The sequence below is a fragment of the Sapajus apella genome, unplaced genomic scaffold (genome assembly GCF_009761245.1).
Source record: "Sapajus apella isolate SASKATOON/1434 unplaced genomic scaffold, GSC_monkey_1.0 scaffold43, whole genome shotgun sequence".
NCBI classification, from domain to species: Eukaryota; Metazoa; Chordata; class Mammalia; order Primates; family Cebidae; genus Sapajus; species Sapajus apella.
Window position 1 is genome coordinate 4827242 of NW_022436983.1, and position 16847 is coordinate 4844088.

The 16847-nt window shown below is 56.3% G+C and overlaps 1 protein-coding gene and 1 pseudogene across 4 annotated transcripts in view; one reads left to right on the forward strand and one right to left on the reverse strand.

Annotated features, from left to right (window-relative positions):
• Nucleotides 1–9416, forward strand: part of PEX14 (peroxisomal biogenesis factor 14) — a 150951-nt gene extending 141535 nt beyond the window's left edge. For all 3 annotated transcript variants that reach the window (XM_032300357.1, XM_032300359.1, XM_032300358.1), the window contains 4 exons: nucleotides 1723–1825; nucleotides 3035–3132; nucleotides 5942–6033; nucleotides 8219–9416. In XM_032300357.1, the coding sequence (XP_032156248.1) occupies nucleotides 1723–1825; nucleotides 3035–3132; nucleotides 5942–6033; nucleotides 8219–8675 (750 nt within the window). In that variant the 3' untranslated portion in view covers nucleotides 8676–9416. The remainder of the gene's footprint in view (nucleotides 1–1722; nucleotides 1826–3034; nucleotides 3133–5941; nucleotides 6034–8218) is intronic.
• A 4856-nt stretch (nucleotides 9417–14272) lies between these two features.
• On the reverse strand, nucleotides 14273–16674 carry LOC116566280 (annotated as a pseudogene). The gene has a single exon (XR_004275826.1). The product of XR_004275826.1 is annotated as an uncharacterized LOC116566280 (transcript).
• Between the last annotated feature and the right edge of the window lie 173 nt (nucleotides 16675–16847).

Here is a 16847-nt window from a genome sequence, read left to right on the forward strand (position 1 = left end):
TTTTTTTTTTTTTTTTTTTTGAGACAGAGTCTAACTATGTTGCCAGGCTGGAGTGCAGTGGGGCTCTATCTCCGCTCACTGCAACCTCCGCCTCCCGTGTTCAAGTGATTCTCCTGCCTCAGCTTCCCGAGTAGCTGGGATTACAGGTGTCCACCACCATGCCTGGCTAATTTTTATATTTTTAGTAGAGATGGGGTTTCACTGTGTTGGCCAGGCTGGTCTCGAACTCCTGACCTCATGATCCACCCGCCTCGGCCTCCCAAAGTGATGGGATTACAAGTATGAGCCATCACAGCCACTTGAGAATTCTTTACCTTTCATACTGAGAACATTTCATCCTGAAGTGTAGGACTACTTATGATGAGTTTTGGCTCAGTTGTGGGTAATAGCTCATGCTGTGGTTGAAAGGCACTTTGCAAAATAGAAAATGCGTCCATACATGTGCTACATGTGAAGAATGATCTTTACTTAGGAGTCACTCTGGAAATGAGTTCCCACAAACCCCTTGCAAGAGACCTTTTCCTCTCCCTATACAGAAACTGTAATGGAGAAGTTTCCAACCTCCTTCCTATCTGGGCCCAGGTAGATTAAGAACCAAAGTTCTCCCTGGGCGGCTCCTGCCAGGCCTGCGCCGTGTTGCCTCTGGCAGTGCCCATTGAAGTGGGCAGCCGGTCTCACTCTCCTCACCTGGGGAGCTTTGTTTTCACGTCCTGAGTAGCTGGTTGTCAATGCACATGTTCCTACATGCAGCTGTCCCTGCAGGCCCCTCCACCCACCTCCATCCTCCACACCCTCACCTCCAAGGCAACCAAGAGCACCCGTTGCCAGCCAGGCCCTGCCCACCTCCTTCCTGAACTGCCCCCTAGCGTCCCTGGTTCTAGGCCCCTGTGAGGGATGGCCCTGTTTCTTCTTCACCAGAGCCAGTTTCTTCTGGTCCTGCGCCCTCCTCTCCCCTCTGCCCTCCTCTCCCCTCTGCCCTCCTCTCCCCTCTGCCCTCCTCTCCCCTCTGCCCTGTATTTCAGTTCTGGGAAACTCAACTTCTTTTGACTCTTGCATGAAGGAAGTTTGTTCCGAGGATTCAGGCTTAATTCAGAAAACGACGGAGGTGACCTCTTCCAGCAGCCCCAGAGCACTCATGTTATCTCCTGGCGAGAGAACCAAGGGTCCCCGAAATGTGGTGTTGCTTTTCCTTTAGTTTCTCCAGTCGTTTTTTGTTGATTAATTTTACTCGTTTGTTTCTGAATAGGTGATTCATTCACAGGTTCAGAATGTTCACGATCTAGGAGAATGTGCCTGGAAGAGCTCCCCCCGCCCGCCTCCTCTGTCTCCCGGAGGCTCCAGCAGTGTCTGTTGCTCGTGTGTCCATCCACAGTTATATCTTACAACTTTGACAGTAGAGTTTAAAACTTGGTATTACAGAAATAGTTTAGCATCATTAAGACAAGTAAATAAAGGACCCAGAAAGTTCCCATCGCAGCAGTCCCAGTTGACTCTCCCTGTCCACGTTCCCTCCTGGTCCTTGTCCTTATTCAGGCAGAATTTTTACGTGGCTGTAACCGCAGTCTCATAACTTTTTCAAATATCTTGTTCATTTATGGTGTTTGCTTAGGGTTTCCAAAACCCGGGGATGACAGGGAGAAAGCTGGGCGGCAGAATTTGAGAGACGGTTGGAGGATAACCCCGGGTCCGTACGCATTCCTCACCCTGTCCCGCTTCTTGCAGAAATACCTGCTCCCCCTCATCCTGGGCGGCCGAGAGGACAGGAAGCAGCTGGAGAGGATGGAGGCCAGTCTCTCTGAGCTGAGTGGCAGCGTGGTCCAGACAGGTAAAGATTAATGACTCCATCAAGTCACCCCCCCCACCCTTCCCCCCGCACCCCCCTTTCTCCCCCCCCCCCCCCCCCGTCTCCACTCTATGTGGTGACTTCATTTATCTGCTCTGAGAATCTGTTCACATTTGCAAATGAAGCCGCCGTCATTTCGGTTTAATTTGAAATTGCTTGTTTACTGTCGGCGTGGCCTCAATTAATTATGTTTTTACGGAAAGGCTCCCAACCTCAGAATATTAATAAGGGGAATAAAATGACAGCCTTTCTAAGGGCTGTAAAGTTCATTTTTAATTTCTGCTTCTCTGAGGTTTTCAGGGGGGTTTTCAGTGATTTTCCCCCTTCCCTCTAAGACTCCACTGTGGGGTCAAGAGAGTCTGTAATTACTGTGACTCCTGGGACTCCGGCCACCTCCCCTGTTATCGACTCAACAGGGCTCGCATTCATTACTCGGTGCCCCAGCGATGGCCCAGATTAGCTGGGACCTGTCTCACCAGAGGTGGCTTCTCTTCTTTATAAACTTGTTTACTAGACGGCAACTCTGAATCTAAAAACCGGAGTGAGGCCAATGAGAGAGCCACCTGTCCCAGGCAGGAGTCTGTGTCCCGCTGGAGCACGTTTGTGAAGCTCACAGAAACCCTCTGATGTGTCCATCCTGCTGGCATCTGCTCCTGTGAAGCGGACATTGGTGGCAACAAGGCCCCGAGGGGTCACAGGACACTGGGGAGTTGAGCAGGCAGCCTGGGGTTGGGTGGGGAGGGAGGAAGGAGCAGTGGGAAACAAGACTTGAGCCACTCCTGGATGTGAATGTGGTGGGGACCCGAGATGTGTCTCTCCCAGGATTGGAGACTCCAGGAGCCTCACAAGGACACTGAGGCCCAGGAGATGAAGGACGCAGGCGCCAGAGAAGCCGAGAGAGCTCAGCAAATCATAGCCAGCTCTAATTAGAGGGGAGAGGTTCTGGACGGATATACTGTTGACCATGGACAACTGCACAATGGAAAGATAAAGTGGAAATACTAGAGGTTAGATACAGTGCAGGCAGATCACCCAGAGTGCAGATAAATTAGATGGATTGCGGGGGCTGGGGGCGTCTGCAGATAAATTAGATGGAGCCGGAACACGGGCAGCTCCTAGGTGTGCGGACCGTGCTCGGGGAACGTCTGCGCCTGTGAATTTACCAGCATCATGACTGCTTTCTCCTCGCAGTGACTCAGTTACAAACCACCCTCGCCTCCGTCCAGGAGCTGCTGATTCAGCAGCAGCAGAAGGTCCAGGAGCTCGCCCATGAGCTGGCCACTGCCAAGGTACCTGTCTCTGCCCCGAAGGGCCCTCCAGGCCCAGGTCTGTCCCACATGCCCTTCACTCTTGTCCCTTGGGCCCAGCTTGCCACCTTCGGGAGCTGGGCTTCGTCCCCGTCTCACGGTGGCTACACGGCTGCAGCCGACGCCGCTTTCTCTCCTTGTAGAGACAGGAGGCCATTGCTGGGCAGTCAGTGTGACATTTAACCGTCGAGGCCATCCTTTCTCTCTCTGTGTCACCTCCCAGCAGGAGAAAGGAAAAGCCACCTGCTGCCTGTGCACGTCTCATGGCAGCCATATCCCCGCAGCTCTGGAGGCTTCTGTGTAGGTGTGGGACGGCCTCCACCCATAAGTTAGTTTGCAGGTCACAGCATGGCCAGGAGGTGTTCTGGAACAGACAAGGAGAAGCGAGTTGCATTCAGTTCACCAGCACCAGCCCCGTCCACACTGCAGTGCAGCGGGCAGGTTCTCTAGACCCGGGTTTCATGGGTTCCTGCAACCCTAGGGAGCCACAGCCAACTCCCGAGGCAATGTCCATGCCTCACTGCCCAAGTTGAGGGTCAGGCTGCTTAGGTTATGATCCTGGTCCTGCCACTCGTTAGCTGTGTGGCCACAGGCAAGTTACTTAACCTCTCTGAGTCTTAGTTTCCTCATCTGTAAAATGGAGCCATAATGGTATCTGCTTCGTGGGGCTGTTCATGGGCTCAGAAGGGTGCCTGGCTCCAGCTGGCTCGCAGGATTGCAGGCCTGGGTTCTGCGAGTGGGTAACAGGGGTCATCCCTGAGGCGGTGTCAGACAGATGGGGCCTAGGAGACAGTGGCCTGCTGGCTCCACAACACCCACTGGCTCCTCTCTGCCCCTTGCCCCACAGCTCTGTGGCCAGCAGGCACTGCATCCTAGCTGCCCCCACTGCCCAGGCTCTGGAGAGTCCCATCCCGAGTTGCTCACCAGGGAAAGCCGCTCCCAGTGCATGGCTAGGCTTGAGCCAGTGCTCAAATCTTTTGCATTTGCAAAACCCACTAAAATGGCAATCGTTGCATTTTCCATGGAGTCTGAGGTGTCTCTTGTGAGAGGGTCCCAGGAATCTCCCTCTAGACATCTAACCCACACACAGAGGTGCTGCCTGCCCTTGCTCCTAGGGCGGCTTCAGGTGCCACTTCCAGCCACCGTGCAATGCCTGTTCTCTGAGGGTGGCCGGTCCATAAAGCACCAGGAAACCTAGCGCTGGGCCTGCCTGCTCTCCTGGGTCAGGTCATCTTTTGGGTCCATGGTCTGCCTATGGCCAGAAGCCATTCCGGAAATTGGAAAACTGTTTTCAGGCCTTACGCATGAGATTAAGACCACATGTTATGTTGAAGAAGAAGTGGGGGCCTGGGATGTGCTTGGCGATGAAGGGGGCTGGGCCCTCAGAGGTCCTCTAGCTGGCTCTGCTGCTGCTGTCCCTGGCCCGCCCCAGCCTTCTCTCCCAAGCTGCAGTGGCCACCAGCTTGGCATCTAAACTCGTATGTGTGAGGACTTCGGTTACCCCATAAACCAAAGACCCGGAGCTGTGTTTTCTCAGCTGTAATGTAAGTTTTTATATCTGGCTTCCAAACTCCTACTGGAGCACTGTAAAAAATTAAAAAGAAGAGCTTTAAGTAATTAAAAAACCTACATAAAACTGAAGGCTATGAGTTTTCTACAACTGTTTTTTAAAGAGACTGGCTAAAAAGCCCCAGATGTCAGATTTTATTTCTAAATCCTGGCATCTGGCAGCATATGCGTTTGGAAATCCGAGTCCTTTGTAGGCCGGTGAGTGGAAATTGCTCCCTTGTTAATGGGCTGCTGTAGCTTTCAAGGTCTCAGAGAAGCCAGAACAGTGGCTCCTGGGTCCTCCCTGTCTGGTGGTTTGGAGTGAGAACCCTGAGGGGCTGTGTCCGAGGGTGGCAGGTGGGTGACACACTCACTCTCAGACTGGACTGCCCGGGTTTTCCTTCCTGAGACCTGTAGGCCCTCCGAGGGACTTCTCCTTGCAAAGGTGTGCCAGCTGGGCTGCTTGCGACCCACAGCAGCCCCCACCCCACGTCAGGCGCCAGGCCTCCATAAGCCAGCCTAGCGGCCCGCAGCTGGGAACAGCTAGGGAACGTCACCTCTGCCTGCCTCGGGGAAGCAGTGTCAGGAGAGCTGAAATATTAATCTGTGCACTGAGAGACAACCTGGGGTGGCCTTCAGCCTGGGCAAGGTGGGCCTCACACGGAGGCCTCATGTGGAATTGTCCTCTGTGCACATGCCACAAGCAGGTGGCTGCTGGCAGCTCCCGTTTGGGGACCTCTGGTCTGGCTGTCCCCTTCCCGGTCTATACCAGCAAGATTTGCCAGAAGTCAGATGTAGTTCTGTGGTTTATCTGGAAAACAGTGTTACCCTCAAAGGGGAAGGGTGTGCGTGGAAGGATGGGGTTTGTCAGAGTCGGTGGCTGTTTCGTTTTTCCACCGTGGGCCATCTTCAGTCCCAGACATCCCAGAACTCACGCTGCAACCACACGCCTCCGCAAGTCTCTCAAAGATTCCACAACACCATGACGTCACCTAAAAACACGTAATGATTCCTTAAGTCATCTGATGTCCAAACAGAGTCATGGGAATGTTTAAGGATGTCGTCATCTGAACAGAGATGTGGCAGGCAGGCCCTCGAATGGGCAGTGGCAGAACCTTCCCCCAGGCTCCCCAGAACAGAGTGTCCCGCCTGCTGCCCCTGCCTAGGTCCTCCGGCTGCCACAGGCCCTGCCCACGCCACCAGGGGCCCACCCTGAGCCTTACTCCCTGTGCTCTGTTTTCAGGCCACCACATCCACCAACTGGATCCTGGAGTCCCAGAATATCAATGAACTCAAGTCCGAAATTAACTCCTTGAAAGGGCTTCTTTTGAATCGGTAGGAGGCGGGGATGGGGGCCCTGTTCTGGTCGGGCCTGGAAACGGGGACTGGGAGCTCCGGGGCTTTCTGAGGCATGGGAGGGATGTGGCCCCCAACCCTACCCCTAAGGACCCCATCTGTCTGGGCGACTCAGGCACTGGGTTTGGGACCTTTTGAGGTTCTATTTTCCTTCCCCAGTTCACCCCCGCTCCACTACAGAGGTGACGGTCTGTGCCACAAGAGTTTTGAAATACGCAGTTTCCAGACCTGTCAAGACCTGGTCAGGGACAGCTTGAGCCAAAAAGCAGGGCCCTTGGAGCAGAGGAGAACCTCCTGGGTGGCTCCTCCTCCTTCCTGAGCCCCAGGTGACCACTCAGTGACAGGTTTGTCCCAGGGAAAGTCCCTTCGGGGGTGGGGGAGTCTCTGCGCTTTGTACTTGGAAGGGTTCCACGACTGAAGACATGGGCAGAAGCAGGCCCTGCCCCCCCAGCTTCTTGGTTGTCCTCCTGTTGTCCCTCGGCAGTGACAGCACATGGTCACCAGTGCAGCCTCGGAGGTAGGGTGACCAACTTGTTCTGCTTTGCCTGGGATTGTCCTGGTTTATTTATTTTTTATTTATTTATTTATTTTGAGACGGAGTCTCACTCTGGTGCCCAGGCTGCAGTGCAGTGGCACGACCTTGGCTCATTGCAACCTCTGCCTCCTGGGTTCTAGCAATTCTCCTGCCTCAGCCTCCTAAGTAGCTGGGACTACAGGTGCCCACCAGCCTGCCCAGCTAATTTTTTGTATTTTTAGTAGAGGCGGGATTTTGCAATGTTGGCCATGCTTGTGTTGAACGCCTGACCTCAGGTGATCCACCCGCCTTGGCCTCCCGAAATGCTGGGATTACAGGCGTGAGCCACCGCGCCCGGCCTGTTCTGGTTTTTTAGAACTGAAAGTCCAGTGTCCAGGAGCCACTCTGTCCTGGGAGCCTCGACGGTGGGCCGTCCTCCTGGGCTGATGCCCTGGGGGGTCCTCGTGTAGGGTGTCCCTGTTTCCCTGCTGGGCTGGGTTTGGTGGTTGCTGGGTGAGTAGGGTGGTGCAGGGTAGGCTCTTCACTAGGGTCCGGGATGGGGTTCGGAGGGTTCTTGCCGCTCCAGCCGGAAGACCCCATTTTCCAAGCAACTTCCTGGTGCTCCCTGAGGAAAAAAGCATTTCCTGGAGGTGGCATGGCCACTCTGAGAGGGGCCAGAGTATTGTCATTAGGAGAGACCCTCCATTTCCCTAACCTGGATCAGTGCCTGAAGGCTGGGGATGCAGGGCAGGCGGTGGGTGACTGTGGAGCCAAGAAAACTGCACGCAGAATGTCTTGTTAGCGTTTAGGATGCTGATGAATAAAGCAGGCCTTGGTGTGGGCCCCACGCAAGTGGGGTGTGAGGTGGGAGAGCTGTGTCTAAGGCCCCTGCTGGGGGGACAGCCTGTGGGCCTGGCTTTGTCCTGGCTCAGGCAGAGATGGGCTGGCCTGTTGAAGAGCTCTGTTCTGAGCCGTTGCCAAGTGGACCTGACCTCCAGGTCCCTCCTGGAATTGGCTTTGGTCTGGGCTGGCTGCTGGCCCAGGAAGGGAACACGGAGCAGAAGGGAGAGCTGGCTCCTCCCCGTTGAAAGTGTTGAGCTCAGAGGTTTTCTAGCAAAGGGCACCACCACCGCCCTTTTGTTTCTGATGTGTCTGACTCCCAACAATGGCCAGGGGTCCCTGCCTCCACCTTTTGCTCAGGCCATAGACAAATTGGGACTGTGGCTTAGGTGTCTGGGGTCCCCAGTCTTAGCCCTTTTAGGCTTCTCCCCTCCCTGTCCCTCTCTTGGCCACTGGAGTGGAGGCAGGGACGGTGCTGAGGATTGGGAGGAGGCAGGCTCCTGCGTGCCAGGCAGGTGGTCCTCGCCCAGGGCAGGTGTGGGGGCACAGGGGGGACCCTGGGCTGTCTGTAGGGGGACCCTGGGCTGTCTGTGGGGGCACAGGGCACTCCTGGCATCTATCTCAGCTGTAGGATCTCCAGCTGGCCAGGATGCTTTGTTCCTGAAAGGAGGGGAGGGAGGGCTCCGTCCTGTCCCGTGCCAGGTGGCCCTGGGGAAGCAGCTTGGAGCCCTTGAGAATGAGGGAAGGTATAACCCTTTGAGGGAAGGAGTTTTGACTGCCGCCATCAACCTTTCCTGCTTCTCCCACCAGGCGGCAGTTCCCTCCGTCCCCGTCAGCCCCGAAGATCCCTTCCTGGCAGATCCCAGTCAAGTCCCCGTCACCCTCCAGCCCCGCGGCTGTGAACCACCACAGCAGCAGCGACATCTCACCTGTCAGCAACGAGTCCACGTCGTCCTCGCCTGGGAAGGAGGGCCACAGCCCCGAGGGCTCCACAGTCACCTACCACCTGCTGGGCCCCCAGGAGGAAGGCGAGGGGGTGGTGGACGTCAAGGGCCAGGTTCGGATGGAGGTGCAGGGCGAGGAGGAGAAGAGGGAGGACAAGGAGGACGAGGAGGACGAGGAGGACGACGACGTGAGCCACGTGGATGAGGAGGACTGCCTGGGGGTGCAGAGGGAGGACCGTCGGGGCGGGGACGGGCAGATCAACGAGCAGGTGGAGAAGCTGCGGCGGCCCGAGGGTGCCAGCAACGAGAGCGAGCGGGACTAGGGCCACGCCCGCCTCCAGCCCCGAGTCCAGTGTGCTGGTGCGTACCCACGCCCTGCCTCCCGCTCTGGTCCTGGGAGGGCAGCTTGGAGCCCAGGTAGGGGACAGAGCTGTCCTCAGCTGCACTGCAGCATGGCGGCAGCGTGGAAAGTCACATTTCTGTCCACCTGGCCTCCTCTCGCCTGGCCACTAGCCCCAGCCCCAGCCCCAGCGGCCTTTGGCTTTGATCTCAAGTCAGGCCAAAGGCAGAGAAGCCTCAGGGCTCAAACCCCTGCCCAGCCCCCTCTCCCGGACAGACGCCTTGTCCAGGGTATGTGTGCTGAGTGTCTTGACTATCGTGACACCACGCATGGCCAGAGCTAGTGTCCCTACTCCCTCCCAACTCCTCAGTGGAGGAGGCGCTGCGGTCCCTCTGGTGTCTGCCGTCCCCTCTCTCCCTGGGCCCAGCCCTGGACCCCTCAGGTGCCTGTCCCCAGCCCCAGCTCCCCCCGTGCCCCGTTGTCCTCCCAGACAAATGAAACCACGCTGCGCTTCTGATGCCCTCGCTTGCCGTGTAATGGTTCAGCTAATCCCATGGCGAGACGGGCGCTCACTCCCTCGGAGGAGCCAGGCACGGGGCCTGACCAACAGCCAGCTCTGTCCTTACCCCCAAGAAACATGTTCATTTGTGTGATCATGTATAGACCTCAGAACGGAAGATAGGACTGTATATAATTGTAATAAATACCAGTTGCCACTATTTAATTTCTGCCTGTGGCTCCCTGTCTCCTCACGGCACCCAGGACCCGGGCCATCTCAGCGCAGGCTCCAGCGGGTGAAGTGTGGGTGAGGCAGCTCACGCCCTTCCCCGAGGCAGTTTACGCTGCTCAGCCAGAAGCAGAGGGCCTTGTTCCTTGTCGGGTGGCTGCCGGAGGGCGACACTTTGCTGACTGCGGGAGGAGCAGGGACCTCCTGTGACTGTATATAGACCTTATTCGGGGTGAGGAGCTCTCCTCCCTAAAATGGACGAATGCTTCCCGGGGAAGGAGTGTGGCATCCTCTGTCTCCCGTTCTCCTCCGGCTCTTGCCCTCCCAGTCCCGCTTTCTACTTCACAGAGCATTTGGCTAACACCAGAAGAGCAGAGCCATGTGCTTCTCGATGGGTGCTCCTGTTCCCTCCAGCCCCCAAGGGTCAGGTCCAGGCTGGTGGGCCGCAGACGCCGTGATGTCCACCTGCCTGTGTGGACACAACGGCTTTGGAAATACGAAGTCCTGGGTAGCCCTGCAGTTGGGGCCTCCATGCACTCGCCCCGTCCTGGGGAGGGAGGAGGCCACGCAGTTGGGCTGAGACTTGGCTTAGGGGCTGTTTTGCCCCAGATGTTTTGCTTTCAGCCCTTGCAGCAAACCCTTAACACTGGGACCAAAGGGCCCGCTGAAGTGACGGGTCCCCAGGCCCGGGCCGCCCCTACCCACTGGAGGGTCCCCAGGCACAGGTCCACCTCCACCCACTGGAAAGTCCCCGGGACTGGCCTGCCCCCACCAGCTGGAGAGACCCTGGGGGGTCATCCCCACCCACTGGAGGGTCCCCGGGACTGGGCCGCCCCCACCCACTGGAGGGTCCAGCCCCAGTCTGGTTTCTGGCCTGCGGGATTGTGTCTTTCATGCCTGTCACCTCAAAGGACACTCCTGCAGCTCCTGTTTCCAGCTACGTGTCCCCCAGGGACAAGCAGAGCCTAGTTCCGAGTCACACTGCCTTGTTCTCCTTTCTTCCTGGCCTCCTTACCATTCCTGAAGAAGCATGTGTCTTAGTTCCCAGGGGCTGCCACCCTCGCCTGGATGAGGGGGTCCTGCCTGCCAGGCCCCAAGAGTCCCTGTGTCTGGGAGCAGACGGGTGGGCCAGGCCTCGGCCAGCCCTGGGGACAGTGACTGCCCATTTCCCCCCCTGGGCCCTGCTGTGCCGCAGGCCTGCATCGTGGGCGCATTGGTTCCCGAGGAGTCCCGACCCCCTGCCATTTGCTGCCCATTGGCCATTGTAACTTTTTAGAGGTCCCTCCCAGGGACCAGAGGGCAGGTACTCTGGGAGGGAAGGGAAGCCAGGGCTGTGGAGTCGGTGCCGTGGAAGTGAAGTGCCAGCTCCCTGGCTCCATTTCTCCCTGGAGAGCTGGGGCCACCAAGAGAGGGATTCCTTGGGGCTTCACTGTCCCTGGGGTGGGGGCAATAGAGGCTTCAGGGGCGAGCACTCTCCAGCCTGGGGGGTCAGTGGGCCGGCTCATCCCTGAGGCTCTAGTGCAGAGGAAAAAGAGACAGAAACCTGGGCCCGGAGGCCTTTTGCCCCTGTGGGTCCTGAGCACCGAATTCGGCTTTTGAGGACAGAGAGTCTGGCGTGATTTCAGGGAGAGAAAAACCCCTCCCCAAAACGGCAGGAGCGCTGCCTAATAAAGTCAGCTGCTGGACCCGGGAGAACAGCCCTTTGAAAAAAAGCCTTTCATTAGAAAAATAATGCATTTCATCCAAATAAGGTAAAAATATTCGGAATGGGGCAGAAGTAAGCAGCAGGCAGCGCCTGTCAGGCCCTTTCTGGAAGGGAGAAGATTATTAAACTCAATTACAATGTATTTTTATAGAGTATCTTTTAGGAAGGAACCAGCCCCGTGCTCAGAGGCCGAGGGACAGCTGCCCTGACCTCACCGCGGACCAGCTCCCTCGTTCCCGGGGTCTGTCCCGGCTCCTCCGGTGACTTGCTGGTTCTGCCTTGGGCAGGAGCATCTTGTTTGGGAGGACAGGGGACCTCCCTTGATGTTTGCAACACGCAGGAGCAGGCCAGGAGGCGGGGGAGTTGCCTTCAGGGGATGGTAGGGTCTCTGCCGCCAGGGGCTGCCCCATCCTTTAAAAGCCAGGGCTCCCAGAGCCAGCCCCATCCCAGGAACCCCACTGGGACAGGGAGAGCCTGGATCGGCGGAAGAGGCTGCTGAGTTTGTACCCACAGGTGAGATATGTAGCAAAGCTGACCCGAATAGAAGGGACAGAGATGAAAGATGCGAGAAGCCGCCACCTGCCCATTGGCTCCCTGTGTGCCCAGAGTCTCTTTCCTTCTTTCTTTCTGTTTCTAATAAAACATATCTGAGCAAGCTGTGTTCATCCTTCAGGGCCCTCCCACCCAGGTAGAGGTGGGAGAATTTTCTAGAAGTTTTCGTTTCTGGCCACTGCCCCAGAGCCCAAGCAGGGGCCATTCTCCAAGGGTCAGACAGCTCCATCCCCAGCGGTTGACTAAATGCATGTGTTTGTTTAAACTGGTTTCTGCCCAGGTCCCAAAGAAGAGGTCAGAGACTCCAGACAGGGCAGGCATGAAGGCGCCAGTGAGACCCCCATGCAGGTGGGGGTTCCACCCTCAGGTGACGTGCTGGGGTAGCAGCCAGGCAGGCCTTGAGCGCCCGGCCGCTCTTCCTGCCCCTGCTCCTTTGCTGTGCACAGGGGCTTCCTACCCAGGGCTGGGCCACCGCCTGGCCGGAGGAGCCACACTTGAGCTGGCACGTGCTGACTTGATGTGCGCATGCATGTGGCCCCCTCACACTCACGCAGGGCCCAGTGGGGCCTGGTCCTCTGTGAGATGTCCTCCTCCCCTTGCCCCACACCTGCCCACGCAGGCCACAGCTCAGACCACAGCCCTCAGGCACTCTCTTTAATGCAAAACAGGTCTGAAATCTCGCCTGGCATTGAGGGATGACATTACCTGAATCATGAACAAACCTTAATAATTTACTTTCATCGAGCACTTTAAAGTTTGTGTTCTCCTAGAAGAGGAAATGAGATAGATGTACTATATGTAAAAAGCATGCCTGAAACCTTTTCTTGCTCTACGACAGATACTAGAACCTTCTTTTTTTTTGAGACGGAGTCTCGCTCTGTCGCCCAGGCTGGAGTGCAGTGGGACAATCTTGGCTTATTGCAACCTTCGCCTTCCGAGTTCAAGCGATTCTTCTGCCTCAGCCTCCTGAGTAGCTGGGAATACAGGCGCCCCGCCACCACACCTGGCTAATTTTTTGCTATTTTTAGTAGAGACAGGGTTTCACCATGTTGGTCAGTCTGGTCTCAAACTCCTGACCTCAGGTGATCTGCCCGCCTCGGCCTCCCAAAGTGCTGGGATTACAGGCGTGAGCCACCGCACCTGGCCAGGACCTTCTTTAAAGTGACAGAGTCATGGCTTTAAACACCACTCTGACACTCCGGGCCTAGGTGTGTTATAGACCGAGAGGGAGGAGCAGCAACAGGGAGGCTCTGGGCAGGGAGGTTCTTTCTTGGAGAACCCTGCCTCCCTCCAGTGGTGTGGGGTGTGGGGCTTACCAGAGGCCAAGCCACTGGGTCCAGCTTCTCCAGCGCTGGTTGTGGGCCTCCTGGGAGCAGATTCCTGCCTGACTTGCCCCAGAGGGTGCCGAGGCACTTCCCAGCAAGGGTGGCAGGGGCCTGGCTCCTTCATTCTCAAACAAGGCCCCAGGATTCCAGCCCTTTGGAGGGCCCTGCTGCCAGCCCTGGCCCTAGGCCAATGCCACCTGTGCGGTTGGGGTTACCTCCCATGACAGTGGATCGACAACTGGCCTTTGCCCAGCGGCCTGGTATGCTGCCCAGAGAGAGAGAATTGCCTGTTGCCGTGTCCAGGCTGGGGCAAGGCTGCTTGGTGAGTGCCAAGGCCCGGCGCCCGCGGATGACTCAGGCTGCTGGTAGCGCCCCTGCTGGGCCAGGTCTGTGGGAGGTGGGCAGGCCCCTGAGCTCAGCCCTGAGCCTGTGTGGCGGGTTCTGGCCCTTTCCAAGAGGTTACAAAACTCTTGAATTTGCCCCAGTTTGGGTGTAGGAGCATCACACACCACAGCTAATTAAATCCCAGAAGGAAAACATGCTTTACTGCATTTCCTACTGAGTCCAACAAGCCACAGGGAGTGCCGTGGGCCCGGGGCCCGGCCCCACCCGAAGCCGCAGGCCTCCTCCCGGCTCTGAGGGGGCGGTCTGAGAGTGGGCACACATACGTGGTGGGGGTGTGGGCTTCTCTCCACCCTCTGGGGCAGGGCCTGGGACGTGGTACCACGGGCTGGCCTGGGTGCAGTGTCCTGCAGCCCTGAGATGCCTCTGAGAGGTCCCTGAGTCCCCGTGCCGCTTCCCTGGCTGGACTTCAGGCCCTGCCTGTCGTGAGGCTAGTTCAGCCCTGGGCGAGGCCTGCTGAGGTCCATCCAGGCCCAGAAGACCAGGGGGCAGTTTTGGGGTCTGGCCTAGGGCAGCAAATTGGCCTGAGTCCCCATCCTCCCCTGGGCCCCAGGAGTCAGTGCTGCCCCAGAGAGCTGCCCACCGTGCTGGGGCCTAGAGGGAGCCCTGTGGCCGCACCAAGCTGGTCGGGGCTTGGCTCCCTGCCTCGCTTCAGGCCCCATGGGAGGCCCACCAGGGCCTGGGAAGCTCCAATAATGGTTTTAATTTGTTGAACTTGTGTTTTATCCCATAAATTAGTCACTGTTTTATTTAACAGAATCAAGATATCCACAAACAATAGGCGAGTTCCAACTTGAACATTTTAATAAGACAGAAAAAAGTATATATTTTCGTGTCTGTTACAAACATATTTATGTAAATACCCTGTGGGCCGCGTTCCAGGAGGAAAGAAGAAAGGGAGTGCCCGCGCGCTGGGGCTGGGCTGGAGACGTACTTCTGCGGTGGGAAATGATATGGGCCCGGGCGCTGTGGGCTGAGGCCACTCCCCTGCTGTCCCTGGTCCCTGGTGCCTGGCCGGCTGGTGCCAGGCTCAGTGAGGGAGATGTGAACCTCTCCAGCCCCCTGAAGTCTGCCTGTTTCCTTGTTATGAAAGTGGATGTGACATCCCTGTGGTTGGGGTGTGACAAACCAGTAAGACTCCTCAGCGTGGAAGACCGTGGCCGGCCCTGCACGTGTCCTCTCCTCAAGGCCCTAGGAAGCTCCGGACACCTGGAGGCCGGCTCAGGGCAGGGCTGCCAAGGTGATTCCCACGATGTGGTGTTGTGAGAAACCAGCCACCAGTTGGAAGTGTCAGGGCAAACTCCTGGAGCACCTGGGAGGCCTGCACTCCAAGCTAAGCCTGGTGGGCACTCTGGCCACTGTGCTTCCAAGGGAGCCAACCACAGTGCCACCAGGGCTGGCAGCTCAGGCTCTGGGTCGGTGGCTATGAACCCAGGAATTATCAGCCCCCTCTGGCTCTGCCACCCAGTGCTCCAGGCAGGAGCCGAGCCAGCATCCGGATTGGATCCGGGTACACGCCGTTCCCAGCCTGGGCAGGTCCCTGCAGGAAGGAGGAAGGAGCCGAGGGAGGAGGCAGGAGGGTGGCCCTGCCAACACCGGCCCAGCAGCCCAGCAGGAGAGGAGAGGGTTGGCTGGGGTAGGTGTCCTGGGAGGCCACAGAGCCTTTGTCCTACCCCCCCCAGGCCTTGGTGTCAGATGGCTCTGCCTGAAGGTGGCTCCTGAACCCCAAGTGGGGGCTTCAGGCAAGGCTGGGGAGGAGGCCACCCTTCTGGCCAGGCTAGGCCTGAGCCCCATATCTCTGTCCCCAATAGCCTGGGAGAACCTGGCCTCATGCCTAGAGACAAACTGGTCTGTTCCCCCCTTTTCCTGTCAGGGTCCAAGAGTTCCCAGCTCCGCCCCCCTCACCCTACTGGTGTAGCTGGGTCATTCACGGATGCTTTTAAAAATAAAAGATAACTTGATAGATTTTTTTTCCAGTTTTTATTGAGTGAAAATGTCAAACCTTGCATCAGTCATGCAAAAAAAAAAAAATCAAATAAATAAAACACATATATTAAATTTCTAATAGCACTAAATTCAAGTGGAAAAATATTCAGTTCTTAATAACCAGGTGCCGAGGAGACCAGATTCAAGTAATCAGAGCACACGCTGTTCAGTTCGGGTTTCACGTTCTGCATTTTTTTGTCTCAAAACCTCTCTATATATCTCTATATATCTATATATGTATATACATATAGATATATACACACACATATGTGCATACATGTTATTTTGTATTTATATATATACACATACATAGTTATAAAACATTAAAAAGAGCATTGGTGGATCAAGCATTGTCTTCCCCACAGAAATAAAATAAAACAAAAATTACACGTTAAAATTCAAAATGAGCTAGCAATGGCTTATAGTCCTAGTGTGCAATATGAAGGTTACAGAAGGCTAGACTTCGCACCGTCGGCATCTTCTTTTTTCTTCCTTTTTAGTTTGATTTTGCTACATTGAAAACGTGTGTGTGTGTGTGTGTGTGTGTGTGTGTGTGTGTGTGTTTTCCTTTACAAAACTCCTTCCAAAGGCGCCCGGGGCCTGTGGCTGGTCAAGGTTTGGGCAGAAGCTCACAGCAGCACGTGGTGTCCACAGAATTCAGGAGGCTCTGGTAGGGGCTGTTTTAGAAACAATTGATTTTCTGTTGAATCAGGTACGCTCCGTCCGACCACTCCTCCCTCCCTGTGCCCTGTCCAGTTCGGGTGGTCCTGGCTTACTGGCTGTGGGCAGCCGAGAGGACAAAAGAAAGGAAGAAAAAAGGGAAAGTAAACCACTGCCCCCCAGTTGAGCCAGGTTCCCCGTGGAGCTCTCTGGGGAGGAGGCCTCTGGGTGACAGCCTCCGCCCCAGCCCTCCATTCCCTGCTAGGCCTGTTCTCTCCCTCCCTGTGGCCCAATCTGACACTAGTTGGTGGCCTGGAGTAGGGGAGGTGGGCAGGTGTGGCCTCAGGTAGCCTGCCCTCATAGGGTACTCGGTCCCTGGGGACCTCAGAACCACCGGCCAGATGTGTGCCTGCCAGGTCAGGCCCTGGCCTGGGCTCCAACGTTCTCATCATCTCCAGGCAGGGGGATGTTTTGCAAAGGGAACCAAATCTGGGTAGACTGCACCAGCAAAGAAGCATCCCAAACACAGTAATAAAACAAACTGGAAAAAAAAAGCCCTATAAAGCCACACACATCACCAATAGAGAACGCAAATGTTAAATTAACTACAGACTCGGATCAACAGTAAGAGTCCTTTCTTCTTGTCTCTATAAAATTCAAGTTAAGAGTTGGAATCACGCAGCTCCCATCAGTGCTAGTGTGAACACAGGCAGCCTCAAACTGTTAAGGCCTCTGCAAAAAAACGCTGGACCAAATCCCACAGGAGGAACGGGGCTGACCTCCGACCTCAGGCCGGGC